Source organism: Dipodomys ordii, unplaced genomic scaffold (assembly GCF_000151885.1).
Source record: "Dipodomys ordii isolate 6190 unplaced genomic scaffold, Dord_2.0 Scaffold4, whole genome shotgun sequence".
NCBI classification, from domain to species: Eukaryota; Metazoa; Chordata; class Mammalia; order Rodentia; family Heteromyidae; genus Dipodomys; species Dipodomys ordii.
In genome coordinates this window covers 27,388,000-27,408,091 of record NW_012267220.1, presented here as the reverse complement: position 1 = coordinate 27,408,091, position 20,092 = coordinate 27,388,000, and the positions used below count along the sequence as shown (strand labels likewise).

The 20,092-nt window shown below is 37.3% G+C and overlaps 1 protein-coding gene across 4 annotated transcripts in view; it reads right to left on the bottom strand.

Annotated features, from left to right (window-relative positions):
* Nrg1 (neuregulin 1) overlaps positions 1-20,092 on the bottom strand; it is a 209,888-nt gene that overhangs the window by 99,833 nt on the left and 89,963 nt on the right. The window contains exon 1 of one of the 4 annotated variants that reach the window (XM_013026456.1): positions 13,929-14,788. The exons of 1 other annotated variant lie outside the window; for it this stretch is intronic. In XM_013026456.1, the coding sequence (XP_012881910.1) occupies positions 13,929-14,595 (667 nt within the window). In that variant the 5' untranslated portion in view covers positions 14,596-14,788. Of the gene's footprint in view, positions 1-13,928; positions 14,789-20,092 lie in introns of those variants that run through there. 2 more of the 4 variants (XM_013026470.1, XM_013026463.1) reach the window with 2 other exon arrangements.

Below are 20,092 nucleotides of genomic sequence, written 5' to 3'. Positions count from 1 at the left end.
TAACTTTCACACTCGATGAACAAAAATAGGCTGTTACACCTAAGTGCATATCTGTATTGTTCATAATAGATAAAGATAGATGGTATCCATATTTACCACTTGACAAATTGAAGACAAATGTGGTATATGCATACAATAGTATCCAGCCTTATAAATGAAGGTCATTTGGATACATGCAGCAACATGGATGAATTATTAGGGCATTCTGAATGTCAGTCACAAAAGACAAACACTGTGTACTTCCAACTATGTGAAGTGTTTACATAGAAAGATAAAGTAGAATTCTGAGGGCTAGGTAGAAGTGGAAAGTTCTCCAATGGTTGTAGAATTCTAGATCTGCAAGCTAAAAAAAGAGTTCTGGAAATCTTTAACAACAATGTGAATAGACCTAACTCTACCACACTTCAAAAGCATTAAAGTGATAAATGTCATATAATGCAATTTTTCACAAATTAAAAAAAAATAGATTGAGCAATAGGCACCAGAATTTGGGGTTCCAGTGTTTCTGGTTCCGTGGCACTGTTAGGGCACCTTAGGACAAACTATAAGTGATGCAACTAAACCAGGAAACCAATCAAGTCTCTGTCTCTCTTAATCTTCTCTCTCTCTTTCCCCTTCTCTCTCCTGAAAAAATGAAAATGTTACTTCCCTTTAAAAGTCTGAAAACCAAGTGTGAAAGATAATGACTATAACTCGAGATCGTCTATGAATTAGAAAAGGAGATGGTCACTTGGAGCTACACACTAGTGACTGTCAATTTTCATCCTTGAGGGCATAGGGGTGCAGACCTAGAAATGCTAACCACAGTCAGGTCTCTGATCTCTAAATCATTGCCCTTTAGACTTATAAGTTTGAAGACCAAGGAGAGTCCTTTCTGTAGTGTTTTAATCATTAGAGGTATTTTCTCCATTCTTGAAACTCTTGATTCTAACAATAGTAATATTAAGGATGCAACACAGTAAGAAAATATTCATTGTTTACATCTAATATTAATTATTTGCTTCTGAAATCCCATATCATTGCTGTGTCATTAGTACCAATGGCTTGTTTCAGGCTGTGTAAGTAGACGTTACATTATTGAACAACTTCATTTACCAGCTTTGAAAAGCTAAAAATATATCTCCACATATTGATTGCCTCCTTAGTCTTGAAATATTCCTTTCCCTAGAACCAAGTACATAGGATTGCCAAAATTATATGGATGAAAGAGCTACAAACTGAGAATGCCATTATTAATAGTCTGCCAAAGTCTTAGATTAACAGTTGTACCTATGAATTTATGTTGTAAACAAGCCAAATGAACTTATGTGTGCATTTTAATATATAGCTTTGTTCAAATAGTCTGTGACTAAATAGGAAAAATAACTTAGTAGGGGAGTAGTATTTTCTACCTTTACATAATAACTATACAGTTTTAAAACTTGAAAGTTCCCACATAGACACACTAGTATGAATGAATTTGTATGCTAAATGGTATGTTATGCATATATTATGAGACTGTATTATCACATGCCAAATAAGAACTCAAGATACAATTCCATTTGCAATTTCCATACTAAAATAAATCTCAGTGCATAAATTACTGGTGCTATAAATCCCATCAAAGGGACATATATTCTAAAAGGATTTTGATTCATCAGCAATAATAATGTCTGAAAGTAAAGTAAAAATGTCTTTATGTTCTCTCTTTCATTGTTTTGAATTTTTGTATAGTATGAGGGAACGAATAGTTAATATTATTTGAGTGGCTACATCAGGAAGAAGTAAGTAATGCATACTTCCTGAAAATTGGAACACAAGTCATTTCCTGTCATAAACACACTAAATATATATATATTCATAAATAGTAGAGTCCCCAATAAATGCATGTTGAATAAATCTATGGTACTGTTATTCAGATTCATTAATTTAACAACCACTAAATCACTAATGTGCATAGAATCATTTCCTTCCTTCCCCACATTCAATTAGAATGGAACATTTTTTTTATAATGTATCTTATACACATGTATTACTTCCTACTTCATTTTGTATCAATCAGATTATCACCAACATCATCATCACTATTGTTACCATCCATATTATGTTAATGCCTACACTATCATTATTTTCATGTCTTGACCATCCATTTCTTCAGCTTATGAGCTTCTTCTTTTAAAAAAAATACCTATCTCATGGCTTTGGGGGAAGATTTGGTAATGCATATAAACCACCTAGCACATAATACATGCTTGCTAATAATCGTTGCCAACCAAACAGGTCCATCCAAAATTCACCTAACACTTGTTTTGCTGTTAGCCTTTCTTTCACATGAAATGCCCATACTCTACAGAATCAGATTCGTCTTTCAAGGCTCAAATCAATTCTCACTCCTATACAAAGATGCCTTTGATTTCTTCCATTCCTTTCTTAACCACTGTTTTTTTGTGTGTGCCCATCCTAGGCTTTAACTCAGGCTTGGGTGCTGTTCCTGAGCTTTTGTGCTCATAGCTAGTTGCTCTACCACTTGAGCCACAGCTCCACTTCTAGCTTTTAGGTGGTTAATTGGAGATGAGAGTCTCATGGACTGTCCTGCCTGGGCTGGCTTCAAACTGCAATCAGATCTCAGCCTCTATACAGTAGTTAGGACCACAGGCGTGAGCTACTTGCACCCAGAACCACCACTATTTTCTGAAAGCTCAATTGCTTAAGCATTTACTCTCCATACTTCTCACATACTACTTTGTTCCTTGATTAATGCCAAGTGTGTTATCTCTTAGTAGACAGTTGTTTGAGAATAGAAACTAACTGTGTCTCTTTGAACTCCACCATTCCCTGAACCCAGGGCCTTATCAGTAGCAGCTAAGTAAAACGTGGGATTTTTTTTTGTTTGTTTTTGTTTGGGTTTCTTTAGTCTAGTATGGAGAGGTAACCAAAAGCAAACATGGGACTTACAACCTATTTTGGACAGGAAAACAGGGGATTGAAACAAATAGCTGCAAGAGAGAGATGTGTAAGTACACACAGGAAGATTAAAGGCAGTACAAGCTGCTGGAATGAGAAGAAAAGGGAGTTTAATGGTACCTACAATGATGAAAGTACCTGACAGAATAACCTTGCAGAGCTACTAAGAGTTGGGGCATGGGGTAGAGGTACAGGTACAGGCTAACTGAGTACTCTGCACCATGGGACCAGGTGACCATCTCAGGCAGGAAAGGAGACTGAGACTCTCACATTGTTAAGAACTCTGGAAAATATATTTAAGTCTTTTACCTCCCTTATTACACTTCAGCCACATTGACCTGTGATTCTTCCTGCCTGTCTGAGAATACAGGCAAAATCCTTCTTCCTTATAGTCTCATGGTAAACTGTTACCTCTCCTGGGTCTTTCAATAGGTTCTCACTGCAGTCTATCCAGACCATTCTATTTAAAATGGCCATGTTTCTCCCTCAGTACTCCAATTATATCTTGTGTTTCTCTATATTTTCACCCCATGATGTACAGTACACCATTCTAAACTATTCTGCATTCTAACCTAGTATATTTATATTCTAAACTAGTATCTTTATGTATTGTTCTTGTTTTTTGTTGTTTTTTTCTCTTTATAGGTAAACTCCTGGACTAAGCTTATTGACTGGGCATTCAAAAGACATGGAATGATGGGGCAACAGGAAGTTCATTCAGCTTTAAAACAATTACCTAATTTGTGATAGTATGGAATATTGAAAACACACTAAGGAGGGAGGTGCGTTCCAATTCCTAATGACCACTCCTATATCTTAGTAACTATAAGTGTACAAGTTAAAGAACCCATATTTTACATTTCTTGATCTCAGTTTCCTCATGAGTAAAAATTTAATTTTGACTTGCTTCTCTATAAAATGTTTTATGGCTCTAAATGTTAATTATTCTTTTATGGTCTCATTTAATATAATTCGGATATGTGAACATCATTGTTAACTTAGTATTGACAGCACCAATCATTCTGTTAGCCTTTTGAATACATCTGGATAATGAGATTTCTGACTTGTGAAAGTGAGCATTGTGAAATTCAAAACATTTGCGTCTATTCTCCCACCACAAAGAGTATTTATCTCCATCTGGACTTGGCCCCCCTCCATCTTATGGAGCCAGAAGTCATAGAAACAAGTTTATATACTGTTACATTGGTGTCACTATTTGCCAGTTAAGGTTTAGGCCATCTAAACACTTCAGATTGACAGGGGATTGATACATTATTACTCCCTACCCCTACCCCTCTCTCTCCTTCCACTTCCACAGAGCAATGTAGATATGATGACAACACAAAACACACAGAAAAGCCACATGAAACCTAACCCAAACCAAAAATGGTTATAGGATCAGATGTATGAAAAAACTGTTCTGTCTTGGCAGGGATTAATTTAGACATTTCTGTGTTATAACAAACACAAAACAATATAATAACTGAAGTAACACTTCATTTCTTTTTCATTTGTAACTATCATTTTGACTGAATATATAGTATTCTTTTCTCCTTATTCCTTTTGAGAAATTGTAAGATTTGTTTGATGGGGAATACTATAAAGTTTAGCTTGCTTTAAGGATTATACTATTAGTTGCCACTAATAATTCTTAAGTTTTGCTTAGGCAATACTTAGCATCATGTAACAATCAATGGCTGCTGATTCTTTTTGCTCCCAGAAGATCAAGCAATTACAACCCAGGAAGCTCTACCAAGGGATTACAAACAAATGCTAACAAGAGTTCAATTCTACTGTCCTTAGATCATTCTGTTTATTTATGGAGCTCTTATTGCTGTGGCACCAACATATTTCATAAAACAAATACTTCCTTGCTACTTAGCAAAGGAAGAGACAACAGTGAAAGTCACTGGGGTAGTAAGTGGCCTCTGTGGTTAAGGTCTCCCTCCTTTCCTCCCCCAACCCAAGTACTGAGAAACCACAGACGGAGGCCATCTGCTCCCAGGCTCCTGATCCTCAGAGATACTGGTCTCAAAACAGAGTGGAAGAGAGAAAAGTGAAGAAGGAACTTTTGGGGCAGACCATTGGAGAAGTAATGATGGGGTATGTGAAACAGGAGAAGAAAGAGAAAAGTAACTGGGATTACAAGGAAAAAGGAAACAAAGGAAAAGAAGCTAGAGAAATAAAATTGTATCAATATCTTACACCAGCATAGATAACACAGTTAGGACTCAAGAAATTTAGTATCTAAGAATATGCTTTTCTTTTTTGTATTCATTATCATTGCCTTCACTATTGTTTTTGTTTTCTCTTCAAAAGCACTTGTGTATATGCAAATTTTTAATTTTAAATGGCAAAGTTTTGGACTAAAATGAGTTACAGAGGAGATACTTGTATTAAAGAACTAACACACCTGGCAAATCCTTCACTACATTTGCTTACAAATGAATTTATAAATTACTCCTTTGCATGGAGAATATCACCCCTGGAAAGACACTGTAAATGATAGAAAACCAAGTATTATCTTATTGTGTCACATCATGTTCCTGATTAAATAAAAAATTTTAAAGTAATTTACCTGAAGAAGAGTCTATTATTTGCCCTCAAAAAATTTTAGGTCTATTTACTTATATCAGAAAGCTCATACTCAGGTAACATCTGCCCCAGATTGCTATAAGTATTTTCCCCTACAAGTGGCTATCTCATTGTTCCAATTTTGATTCCAAATTCAGTTTCTGCACCAAATCCATTATACCTGAAATAGTAACAATTAAGATAATCAAAGCACGAAAGTAAGAATTAAGATCATCAAGGCATATATTTTTAGTCCTACATTAAAGAATAATGGACACATTTATTATGCTCATTACTACACATTCCTAATAAGTGCCATGTTTTTTCAAAATTGCATCTCTATGTAAGGAAGGTCATTATACAAAATAAAATATTAAATACCCTCAAGTATGCATATCCAGAAAAACATTAACTATTTTCCCTTTTTGTAGGATTATGACCCCAGAGTCCAGTTAATAAGACTTCAGTTGAAGTTCACTGCAACAGAATGTCCAATACATTTAAAGAATAATTATTTCTACTCCTAACAGATTTTCTTCTCTTTTCTTTTTTTAAATAAAACTCATATGGGGACTGTTTATATTTTGGCCTGCCACCTTAGGCCTACCAAGCTCTATCTTTTCACACATGTTTTAAATAATTTCATTGTATCTTATTTCATTCATTAATTATGAGACAATTTCCTTTTATTTAGCATGTTATATGTATGATATACATGCATACCAGCTATAAAATATTGTATATATTTAAATGTTTTTAACTAAACAATCCTTACGTTTGACTTAGCTCATGTAAAATTACTCTACATGAAATGATATCTTTGTCAAACATTGACAAATCCCATTTGGAATAATAAAAGAGCGTAAAGTGGATATAATCATTATTCAAAGCAAGAATTCATGATCTTTCCAGCCAGATTATTTGAGCTACATCTCAACTGTAGTTTTCCCATACTCCAATCTCAATACCCTTGAGAAATACAATTTAGTCAACCCTCTTGTCTTTTTCTTTCTTACAAAAAACTTTGATCATTCTGACTATCAATAAAGCCTTTGTGTACTGATTTTTGGCATTACCTAAAGAATAATAAGTGTGGCATTATGAGGTAAAATATCATTTTTTATTGTACTGAGGTTCAAGTAACTAGTACAGTTCTACATTATACTGAGACTAATGAAATTAATTTTTAAATAAGTTTTTATTGTGAAAATACTGTACAGAGGGTTTACAGTTACAGAGCAAGGTAATGAGTACATTATGTGTAAAGGCACCTATGATTTGTTTCTAGAAATGCTGATATTCATACATATAGTCATTTATGAATTCTGACTGAAACAGAAAAGGACATTAATATTTCTCAGTCCTGTTCCAGTCACATACTTTTCTTCACACATTGTAACTTATTTTGCCCTCATCACTATTTCTGGAACATTCTATTGATTGCTACCCTCATTTGTTCTGATGTAAAAAGCAGTGCTGAAGTGATTTGCTCAAAGTCACACAACTTGTCAGTGGTGGAGCTGGTTCTAGATCTCAACTTTCCTATGATATTTCTTCTACCCTAAGTCTCAAGTTTCATAAATTCCCTCAAGCCTTAAACAATTTCTTCTAACACTAACATACAATCACTGTCAAGATCAAAGATGAAAAACATTCAAGGTGAGAAAAGGAGTCAAAAGCAGGAGGAGGGCCAGGTGCTGGTAACTCACACCTGTAAACCTCGCTACTCAGGAGGCTGACATATGAGGATCACGGTTTAAAGCCAGCCTAGGCAGGAAAGTCCCCATGAGACTCTTATCTTCAATTAACCACCAGAAAACCAGAAATGCTGCTGTGGCTCAAGTGGTAGAGTTAGCCTTGAGCTGAAGAGCTGAGGCCCAGAGCTCAAGCCCCACAACCAACAAAAAAAGTAGAAGGGAGAAATTGGTACTGGGTTTGTGTATATGATGTTTCAGGCCTAGAACTTGGTGCTTTTTAGCATCTCATTTAATCCTTCAACACCTCAAGGCATATTTATCAGATAGCTAAAAGGAAACAGGTTAAGTGGGTATGTCCTACTTGCTCCAGACTGTGAGCAAGGACAAGTAAGATTAAAATCAGAGTCTTCCCAGTTAGAAAGCAAATGAACTGAGAAAAGAGTGGTAAGGGACTGCTTGTGACTCCCTCACCAGTATCACTGCTTGAATATAATCCACCATAATAAGAAAGTAACTTCTTTCCACATAAATGACACAGTTTTAACTGGGATAATAAAAAACAAAAACAAAAAACAATTCTCCAGCATCCTAGTTACTGGGAGATGATGTCCACATGGCAGCCCAGACTAACAAGACCACTGAGGAAGCATCCTCTTTTCTGAAGAAGATAGCTACAATTGAGTAACAAAAACTTAACAAAATAGAATTTGAATAAATGAGAAAATTAAAAATAGTTTAGTTAAATAATATTTAGTATTTCAATCTAAGCTTCAAAGGGTTTTGAGAAGAGCAAGTTGGGCTAAGGAAAAGGGTCATTTAGGTTTAGTCTTTAGTACAGTCACCAATTAATGATTGTGACCTTGGGCAAGTCACTTCACTTATCCAATCCTGTGTTTTGTTACTTCCAAGTGACTCAGGGATCTGCCTACAATTGTTTAACGTGTGCAATTCTATAATTATAAGACATCAATAATATTACTCAAAAACAACCTGTGAATGCTTACAGACCACACACACACACACACACACACACACACACACACACACACAGAGTATGTCAAACTCATTGCAGTAAAGATGAAAATGAGGAGTAATTTCATTCATCTCTAGCCAATCAATCTTCACCTAAGTGATATACAATTGCCTATCTTTATGAAGTTTAAGAACTAATGACTTCATGGCAGATTCTAACCTTTCTCTGGACAGATAAACTAAAAAAAATCTTGGAGATGTTCTGCAAGTCAAAAAAACACAGAAAATAAGATTAAAAGGTAAAACAAAAAACCTATCAGCTTTCTGAAACCTGAAAATAAAATTTCCACATGCTAGAAGAACTATGTACGTATTTTCTACATCAAAAGAAAAACCCTAACAGGTTAGAATGATGTTATTTTCAGAACCAGCCCAATATTTTGATTAACTCATGCCACACTGATCCAAAATGAATCATTCAAGGTTACCTGGCTTGTTGGTAGCAGAAGTAGGATTAGTGTCGCTATACAACAAAGGCCATTTTCTAGATATTTTTCAGTATTTAGTTGATGAAAAAGTGATGAAGAATAGTATTGGTAGTCAAAATGAATGTACAGAGAAGAAATGCTCCCTGCTTCCAAAGGATATACATGTGTTTATGCATGTGCATGTATGTGTGAGTAGCAAAGAAATACAGTAATTGAATTATGCAACTAGATTTTTTTATCTTTCAGAACATAAACTCTATGACAGCAATAGTCCCTGTTGCCAGTCTGCAACAGTGGCTGACATATTGTAGGTATGTAATACACATGTAATATACATGTAATACACATGTGCAGAATGAAGAGTAAGAGGCAACAAAAATAACACATTGACATAAAGCCTAAAAAAATATGAGCATGTTACTGGTTTTCTAAAAAGTTCAATGGACTCAATGGGCAAAAGATGCATTACTGGTTCTCAGTAAGAGAGAGAAAGAGAGAGAGAGGTGGACAGATAGATAGATATGTATATATGTATTTTTCCTTAAAAAGCTTCTGTCAAATGTTAAAAGGAAAAGGAAAGGAGTCAAAACACAGATGTATGGTTTGAAATTTAAGGACTTCCTGAGAGTACAGAAATGTCTTGGCCACAAACATATCAAGGAAGCAGCAGGGAAATCTGCAGCAGGCACTCTCAGAGAAAGGAGAAGAGCCCCCCTCCAAAAAAAAAAAAAGAGCAAAAGTTCACCTTTCTTATGTCAATGAAAACATGGTATTTTAATTTCTTTTGCTGGTTGGAGGCAGTTTTAATAGGTGTTTATAATATGTGTAAATACCATTCAGTGTTAAAAGCAATACACGATGTAAAGTGTGAAGAAACAGGGGAAGATATTTTGGTGTTTTAAAATGTAACGAGATACTGATAGTATAATCACATTAATCAGAAAGATTGAAAATGTAACTGACAAGCAAGATGAGTGATCTTGGTATCACAAAGGAAAAAGGAAGGGAAATCAAAGTGAGATAGGTAGGGATGAAGCAAGCCATAGAGCCATCTGCTGTGTACTAAGGAACAGCTCATCCTGGTCAACTCGAGCTGTTTCAACAAGCTGAACAAAGGGGGGAAGAACCTATCAAAAGGAAAGTAACAAAGCAAAACACCCTTGCTGAAAATTTAATAAGAGAAAAACAGGAAGGAAAGAAAGAAGTTTAATTCTAGTGATGTGAATTGCACTTACTTGACCAATGGTCCCAGCAGGTACCAACGGTGCCACTTAAACCATTCAGATTAGTCTCCAGCTTTAATTCTTTAAAACAGGGAGGAGCTATCAAGAGGTTGTGTGTGTGGGGGGGGTTCTGTGTGTGGGTCTGTGGGTCTATGTATGTATGTATCTATGTGTCTGTCTATGCATGTATATATGTATGTGTGTGTGTTTACTAAAATTCTGCTAGACAGGAAATGGCTCTCGTTTTTTACTTCTTTATTTTCTACTATTTTGGATTGCATAAAATTTTCAGTTTAGTGAATTTCAGTGAAAGAATTTCATTCATTATTTCAATTATTCAATCCTAACTGGAGATTGTTCACTTTCATTCACTTTCTTCCTGCTTTGAATGTCTTAGGCTTTAAACAAGGTGAGGAGAAAGTTATTTGCAATTGCCATTCTAAAATACCTTCAAGCGCAGTCAAGAGGAAGGATGTCACCGAAATGGAAAGTACTTTGGAATCAAAGGAAAGAAATGTTTTGGTATATTCAGTCCATCCTGTGGGTCCTCTGCAGATGCTAGTGTTCTTATTGTCACTGTGGCAACAACTTTTTTTGCCATGCAACTTCAGAGAGAGTTAAGACAAAGCAAAATGAATTTGGCCTAAGATTAAAATATCAACATATTCTTGTGTCCAAGAGTCTGTTGTCAAGCTGGGCCTTCTATAACAGACATTTTCCTTCAGATGGTACCATAAGATTCCTGGCTACAATCTAATTAATCAGAGTTTTTTCATAGTACTCTAAGCTTGAAATTTCCCAAACCTAGTCTCTCCAAACTCCTTGCCTATCTATGTAAAGGGTAGGAAAAAAAATTAAAACCAACGTAAAGAAAATAAATTAGTGGTTTAGGCTGTGGCTTTAGCTCACTGACAGAGCACTTGTCTAGCATGTGTAATGCCCTGGGTTCCATCTCTAATATCTTCCCAAATAAATTTTTTAAAGGAAATAAATAAATGGTTCAATTATAACATGAGTCAATGAAAACCAAAACTTTACTTAGTATCACAATTCAATCATCTTGATATTGGGGGAAAAAAGCAATAAAGCATATAAAAACCAGAATCATAATTACATATATGCATATTTTCATTCTACTTTTGTATTAAATTTCTCAAGAACTATAAATATGTACATAATAATATGATGAACACATGAAATTAGATTATCCTATGAAAGGATGACAAAAAGAGTGTAAGTATAGGCAATTTCAAACATTCTGTTCTGCATTGTATTGTAAAACAAAAAGCACAGAGCTTATCATTTGTCAATAGTTAGTGAGGAAGAAAGTATATTTCTAATACTTATAAAACAAAACCCTAATGGCAAGGGGGTTTGGTCTGGGGACAAATGCAGCAGACAAGATTACTATGTTGCTCCTCTATTCTCTCAGGCTCTAGCATAAAGAACAATCAATTAGCCTTCAACAGACTATGGCCTTGAAGGCTACAGCCCTAACCATGATATACAGAATAAACTGAGAGAGAAAGAAAACTGGAAGGGAGCATAAAGTCCTGAGCCTACTGCAAAGTATGCTTCAACCATGAGACTGTCACTTAAAAATATAAGCCATGACAGTTTAGCTCACATCAAAAACAGGGACAAGGAAAAGAAAGTCCTACTTCTTTCTGTCACTAAACAATGCTTGCTTAGATGAAAAGAATAGAATACAAAAAGAATAGACTACAAAATCTCTAAGCTTTTTTCCTCTGTCTTTTCCATTATTTAATAGTTACAATCTTTTAACAACAGAAATAACTGTTAATAAGCCTCTTGCTATTCCCTTCCCATCATAAATACAATTGTTTTACAAATTTTCATTATATTTTGAGCTACTATTCCAAAAAATGAACAGTGTGTCACACAGGATGCTACTATTGTACCTCTAACTTTTCAGGAGCAAAGCACTTCCCGACTGCTTATCTCCAATGCACGGGAAAATGCTGCAGCTTTGTTGCTGACCAGAACTGGGTACTGAGATGCTTTTAGGCAGCAGTAAATCTTTTCCACTTATTACTAATGCCACAAAATCAATTCCTGGCTTGAAAAAAAAATGGGGGGAAAAGAAAAGAAAAGAAAAAAAGACATCTATTTGGCATGCATAGTCTTATTAAAACCCTTAGTAGAAGAATTTCCTTTAAAAAAAATACTTAGAATTTCACTACTACTTTTAATCGGGCTCTAGATTAGCAAAATGTGCTACATGTTTCTTTGTTTGCTTGACTTGATCAGATTAAGAAAATCATAGCATGTAGCTACAATTTTTTTAAGAGCCATCTTTCTTTACTGACTAATTCAAACTACCTAGACACATTTTAATTAAAGGTAAGTGTAAACTGGTAAAGACAAAGAAGTAGTCTTGTCTTCATTGGTGCACTCTGTTTCTCTGTATCTGCAGGGTATGCACTTGCTTTTTATAGCCTATCATTTCATCTGGGTATTAGTTCCCGGTCACTTTGCCAGGTGGGAAGAGGCAGCGAATGCAGTTTGCCTGTCAGACCTTAATGATGCATCAGGGATTTGATAAAGATACAAACCAGTGTCTGCATAAAGACCGTTTTCCTAATTGCAACTGCAAAAACAAACCTCTTTTTAAAATCTGTGTACTGAAACTGGTGCGTGTGTTTGTGTGTGTGTGTGTGTGTGTGTGTGTGTGTATGCAAAGATCTTGAAACCCAAATGTAAGTTTTTTTTGTGTTGTTTTATACTGAGCTACATACTGAACATAAATGTCTACAGGATGTCATCTTTATTCTTTATCATGGTCTAGAAGGAAACTGAAGGGGTAGTTCATCACAGTTTCCCCACCTCCAACTGTTTTAACTCTAAGATTTTACATACAGTATTAAGAATCTGATTATCTTGTCTTTTACTTTTTTCTACTAAGTCAATACTCATCAGTGGAAAAGAGCACCAGAAGACAGTGAAAATAAAAATAAACTACAAACAAGTTAAGAAAGAGCCATAAAAACTCCTTGTTAGAATTCTACACTGACACTTGGAACAATCTGACGAGTCATGGTTTCATTCCTGTCAACTTTCCAATCTAAAACAATTGCATTGACTCAGTGCACAGGGCAATACAGAGTTCTGTGTTGTTTTAAGAGCTTGGAGTCTCTTCATTCACGGGCTATTAAACTGGGCTTCGGCTACCTGACTGGCTAAAGTGACACATCTTAAAACCAATGCAGTACCTTCCTAATGGATCTCGTACTTTTTAAATGACTGGCAAAGAAGCTATTTAAACATATGATTACGGAAGGCCAACTACTTTGGGAAAACCCCTTTGTGCAGAATTGTAGGATGTTTTAAACAAAATAAATTGCCCCTAATCAGTGCTCAGTGCTCGACAGTATAACAGGAGGACAGCAAGAGTCACAAGCTAAGGAGAGGAAAGGTCACTCACTGTAAATGTCTCAGAACCTGCTGTAATTATAGGAAGGCATGAAAAAAAACAAAGATGGGGAGAAGTGATAAAGAAACAGGAAGAAAAGATGGAGAAAGATGATGTCAACTTGGGGCTTCTGGGAGATACAGATGAACCAAAATGCAACCCAAAGTCTCTAGTGAGAAAAAGAAATTATACGCAATGGCATAGAGAAGTACCATTTTTGCTAATTTATTTTAAAGAGTTTTTTTCTCATGTTAAAGATAAACAGATGCACTGAAATTCAAGGATGACTTGCAGGCTGAAGTTTGGGATCCTCCACCCCACATTTAACAAGCTGCTTTAAAGGAGCTACTGTTAAAAGACTGATTCATACTAGGAGTTCACATGATTTCTTTTTTCTTTTTTTTTAACTTGTCTCTTCAATGACACCCTAAGCATCTCGGTCATGTGATCTGCTCAAACAAAACCATGCAATTAAAGCACAAGAAGGAAAGCAGCAGCTGAACACCCTAGAGAATACCTTTGGGGAGCTCAAGCCCACCCTTTCATTCATTCAATGTCATCATCATCATCATCATCATCTCTCTCTCTCTCTACTTACAAAGTTTAGGAGCAGTTTGGAGATTAGTTTCTGTTGTTTGTGGCTGAGTTGCTGACTTGGGTGTTCTCACCTCAGGGTTCCGAGTGGCTGAAGGGAAGAAAGGTGAAGTAGAAGGCCGGAAAGAAAAGGCAAAAATGCGATGCTTGAGGGTTGGTGCTGCTGCAGATTCAGAGGATACAGCAGTATTGTCAACTTGCAGTGTAACTTGAACCTCAGTTTCAGATTGAACCCTAGAGACAGGTGAAGTGTATGTCTCAGATGATACCCACACCGCTGAGGAAGCAGTTGGATCCCGAGCAGTCACAGGGTCCTGGCCTAACCCTCCAGGGTCAAGGTGAGTCGGAGAGTCATACTCAAATATCTTGTCCACAAACACCCACTTGAGGCCAGCAATGCAGAGGCAGAGGCTGACCAGGCAAGCCAGAATGGGGACAATGCAGATCTTCTCTGAGTTGAGGCAACCTCTCAGGCGCTCCGCTTCCAGGCACACACAGCAGGGCCCAGCCAGGCCCACGAGTCCAGAGCTTCTCCCATCTTCTGTCTGGGTCTCTGGCATGTCTTCAGCTGCCGGAAGCCCATCAAGAGATGGGTCTTCACTTAGCTGAATGGAGGGACTGGAGGACCTCTGGCCATCTACCTCAGACATGTCTGGGGAATAAATCTCCATCGGCTCACCTCCAGAAGGTCTGGCCTCTCTGGCAGTCCATTACCATGCAGAGCTCCCCCCAACCAAATGATACAGCATCTTACAGGGGGAAATCGATAAGTCCGCCAAGTCCAAGGCCATTATCAAAAAAGCAAGAGGAGTCCAGGAGGAAGAAGAAGAGAGAAAGAAAGAAAGAAAAAAACAGAAAAGAAAAGCAAGAGAAAGCTTCGAGCAACTACAAAATCAAAGTAGATCGTAATAATTCTTTAGTTGTTCTTTCTGGGCCACTTTTTTTTTTCCAGTTCTTTTAAATGCTGCTCCAAACCATCCCGGTTGGTTAAGAAGACAAGCAGGGTGGGAGCTAAACTAGAATCGGAGCGGATGGCTGGTTAATTAAGTAAACCAGTAGCCCAAACTGAAGGGCATGTTGCTCACCTCAAGCATCTGAAGCTGGTGTCTGCTGAGATGAAGAAAACAACTGTCATGCAGAAGAAGTAAAAGCAAAAGCAGGACCAGCGGCGGCGGCGGCGGCGGGAGCAGCGGCGGAGGCAGGAGAGGCAGCAGAGACAGTAGCAACAGCATCCTGTTGTGTGATAGCGCTGGCTGAAAGAGGCTGAATCATTACAGAGCAGCAGGTGCCTGTCCTCGGAGCATCTCTGCAAACAGTACCAGCACCCAGGGAGGGATCTGAGCGCAGCGTGCGGCCGGGAGGGGCGGTAACTCCCTTCCCCGCCCAGCCTCCACCCCCACCCCCAACCACTCCTCTTTGTCCTTTCCGAGCCTCAGTCACTTTCTTCCTTCGCAGTCTTCCTTCTTCGCAGTCTCTTTCTCCTGCTTCCCCATCTCCATCCCAAACACATCGCCCCCGTCCCCGTCCCGAGTCTCTTTTTCTCTCTCTTCTCCTTCCTCTCCCAGCCCCCACCCTCTCTGTCCCCACTCTAAGCTGCTGTCTGGTCCGAGTGAAATCCTTTAGTGTGCACCCAGCAACACAGGACTGCCAGGGACTTCCTATTTTATCCAATTAGAAGGAATAAAGGCCATCAAATCAAAGAGAAGCAGACAGGCACCAGTGAAGCTGGGTCCCCATGGCCCCCACCCCCCTTTTCTTCGACAATAAGCCACCCCAGTCCCCCCCACCCCACCTCCCGACTCCCCCACCTTGCTAACTTTCAGTCTTGCTGGCTCTCTCTTTCCTTCACCCACTGTGGGGTCAGAAAAAGCTCAGCGATCGATGGCAATCTAACAAAACTGTGATGGGGGGTGGGGGGGGGGCTGTAGGTGGGATCTTCTGGGTTGGACCTGAGGCTTGGCAAAGTCTGATATCTGATTCCTCCCTAGAGAGGTAAGCCTTTCAACAGCAATTTCTTCTTCCCTAGCTAGCCCTCTAATAAGTTTTGTTCACCGACAGGACTGTTATTAGTTGATTTGCAACCAACAGTTAGAACACTGTTTTCCAACCATGGACAGCTCTGTCTCTAGCCCCTTCTGTAGTGAGTGTATAAGATTCTGTTGGAAGAAGGAAATAGTTGGGCAGGGAAGAGACACCCATACATTCCTGACCTTTCAAGGTCTAATTCCTTTGTCCCACCTTGAACACACCAGACCAATGTCAAGGTGTCAGGATCCGTGTAAATAACAGAGTTGTGTGAAGGGAGCAAAAAAGAAACTACACTTTTTAAGTTAGCTTTTCATTGTGACTCCACACTGCAGAGGTTTGAATTCTCTGGACAAGGTAATGTGTGCCACATGTCCTCAGCTAAAAAAATCGCACTGCATGTATTAAGAAGAGTTTTCTATAAGAGTGTGCTTTGGGGTTAGGTTTCAGTAGCTTTACCATACAGAAAGTCTCCATGATGATTTTTTTTCTTAAAAAAAAAAGCAGCAGTCTTTAAAGGACTAAAGAATCTCACTGTTCTAAAAGAGGTCATGGACTCCTGGGAAGTGTCTGTTGCTTGGCAGACTGTACTCTGTGTATCTGAACCTTTAATCCACACTTCACTGTGATTAGACACCCAAATGGTTTCTGAGGAACCATTCTGTTCATCGATGTCAATAGGAGTCTTAAAAACTCTCTGTAAATCTATACTACAGATCCATCCTAAGGAGTCCCAGAGTAGTAAAATTTAGAGCCCAAGTCTAGAGAAAATCTGCTTTAAGCATATGATATTTTGTACAGCACAATCTCCACTGCTTTGAAATATATTTAAGCTTTAAGTGGTAGGAGGTAAGCATATCATTATTTCCTTCCAGATGAAATTACTCCATAATTATAAATTATTTAATGGATATTAACATCTTAAACTATGTTTTCAGTACTACCACCATCAACAACAAAAGCATAGGGCCATTTTGCATAATTATAACCATGACAATGACAAACTTATGGGTAAAATGGATTACCTTTTTAAAGTTCACCTCTATATAACCCACAAGTATATACCAGTAACCAGTATTTTTAAATAATTTGTATGCTTATTTCCTAGCTTCATCTATTCGATTTCAAAGCAATGAGAGCTCTCTTAACAAAGATTCTAGTGATGGACATGAAATTTTACAGGGTAGGAAATTTACTAAAGCACTGAATACTTCTTAAAATCTTCATTACCAATATAATTGAAATATCTTAAAGTGATATAACAGATAAGTGGTTATGATCAATTACAGTGAGTTACAATTTTTTCCAAGATCTCTCAGTTTAAATATCCTGCATTGAATTTTTAGTTCTGCCCCAATATATTATATCCAAATCTAATTACACTGACATTTTATCCATGGCCGAGTTCATCTAGATATCAGACCAAAATGGGACTCAAGTGGCCCTACATCAGATAGGAAAAAATGCCACAAACAATAACTAGTTTTGAAAAGGGGTGGTTAACTGTACCAGTAGCAATTACTTCATGTAATATCAAATATACTCAGTGACAAAAATAAGTTACTAGACACCACGCTAGTTGTCATACTAAAATCTCTCAATATGTACGAAGAAGAAAAATATATTATTATTTGAAGGCTAGGACAACAGAATCCTACCAGCTGACAGAGCTACTCTTTGCCCTAGAACACACATATCAGACACTGGGCTATGTGTGTTTCCTCCCTGGAAATGTATTCCATGAATTTCTACAAAATTGCTTTCTGCACTAAATTGGCAGATGGATGTAATTGGGGGAAAGGAGTAGGAAGGGGCTGGGGAATAAAAAGAATGCTCCATTAGTTCTGCCCTGGGGACTAAGAGTCAGAAGTTGCCTTTATCCCTTCATCAAATCCTCTGTAGCAATAAAAGCATAAGGAAAGGTAGTGTACACAGGGTTGAAGGTCAGGATTTCCTTGGGATGAAAAACACACCTTTACAGAAAGGCTTGCATGACTGGGAAGAGCTGTAAGAGCATATCCTTTTTAATCTTTTAAGTAATACCTTAACAAAAATCCAGCAACACTGGAACACCTACATTTCTGTGCCCTCTTAGAAGCCTGAGACATTTACTAACTATCTTAGTACCTTTTAAATGCCTACATTCCCACCTGCTTTGTAACAATAAATGCTCCATTTATTGAGTTCTACCTATACACAATGCTAATAAATTCATCGCACACATTGTTTCTTTTTTTTTGTATTTTCAATATATCTTTATGAGACTCATCGCCTCCATGTCTCTTACACATCCACAGTCTCTTCTCAAATCAGTATCAACAGGCTTTGTTGTTCCTTTTTCACACGTATAAAAAAACTACCTATTTTGAACATGTTTGCCCACCTTTGCCCTCTCTGTTTGTCCTTCTGACTTCCATTAAAATGCACACTTATGATAGTAGCTGTTTTGCATTCCTATCTCTCATTTTAATTAAACTGTATGACAATAGTATTTAAGAGATTTCAGCACAAAATTTTACAAAGTTTTACATATTGAGTAATTTTAATCATATTGATGGCCTCACTCTCTCTTTCCCCATCTAGCCTATTCCTCCATATTCAACAGATTTCGGTGAGTTTCCGTTTGTCACCAGTACCATTCACAGATGCCAAATAACATTTATTTATCCTTCCCCAGTCCTACTTATCCCCTCAAAAATTCCCCAGTATACAGACACATTCTATAAATGTATGTATATATGATCCTGTATGTGTTTATATATGTTTATCTTTTAGATTGGGCATTTACATATTACAACACACATGATTTCTAATCTTCACCAATCCTGTATAGTCCATATGGCCTTGGAAATGAAGATATATAGGCTTAGGTAACTTGTAGACTAAATCATTAAATGATACAGCCAAGATATGAAACAGGCCTAACTCATGCCATTTCTTTTGGGAAATTAAAATTTTTTAAAAGCTTTGTTTTAGTCAAAAGATTACATCTGCAAGGTAGATCTAAGGCATGTGATCTGACTCAGTGTCTTCACACTTCTAGATAGTGCTCTACCACTTCAACCATGCCCTCACTCATATATTTTTACATAACAGTTCAATGGAAAAAACAGGAAAACCACAAAACAATAAAAATGGGATTATTAGCCTATAGTTAACTTAGGGCACCTAGTCTCCAAATTAACTCCAAATTTTGTAATTCTTGTTTTTGCTATAATTCTGCCTAGTGATTCTGAGCAGGGACTAAACATAATCCATCTGAATTAGTAGCTATTTATAGTTTAAATCAAATCAGCTGTTCTAGGGTTCTTCTTGGGGTCTATTTCAATTATTTTTGTGAAGTAAATGGCCCTGTAATAGCCTAAAGCAACAACCACTTTTATTGGGTCTTCCTAGGCCTACAGGGCTATAAGGCAGAGTAGGCCTTCTGCACCATTTCATGCCAGCTGGGGTTGCAATCAGCTGGAAGGGCAATCGGGCTGAAATATTTAAGATGATTCACAAGTATGGCCAGCAGATGAAGCCAGATGTTAGGTGCAAGCTCAACAGGGCCTCAAATGGTACACAAACATGTGGCCTCTCTGTGTGGTTTGAGTTCTCATAGCAAGATGGCTGGTTCTAAGAAGAAGCATCTATCTCCAGAGATCAGAAATAGAAGCTGCTAGTTCTATCTGGCCATGGTTCTATTGCACCCTACTAGCTAAAAAGTCACAGGGTCAGTCCAGATTCAGGACAGAAGTGATAAGACTTAAGAAAATGACAAATTGTTTGCTGTCATAATTAACTTACCACTGCAGGTAAGGAAGTAAATGTTAGTAAGTCACTTTGGATGAAGAGGAGACACAATAATACAGAATGGATCTGGCAGAACCAAGTCAAATACACTTCTATTTCTGATCCACTTTCCTAATATTGTAGCATTCTTCTAATCTAGCTTTAGTGAAAAGTGTATCTCACATTGTCAAATAAAAATACTTAAATTTCTCTGTCACCTCAGCTCAAGCCAGGCTGCTTACTGCTGCATTTCTTTCAGTTATTTTATCATCAGAAGACATAACATAGATCCAACCAACAAATATGGATTAAAAAGTGCTCATTTGCAAAACAAAATGTTCATTTGCTTTTGACTGTATTACTCCAACT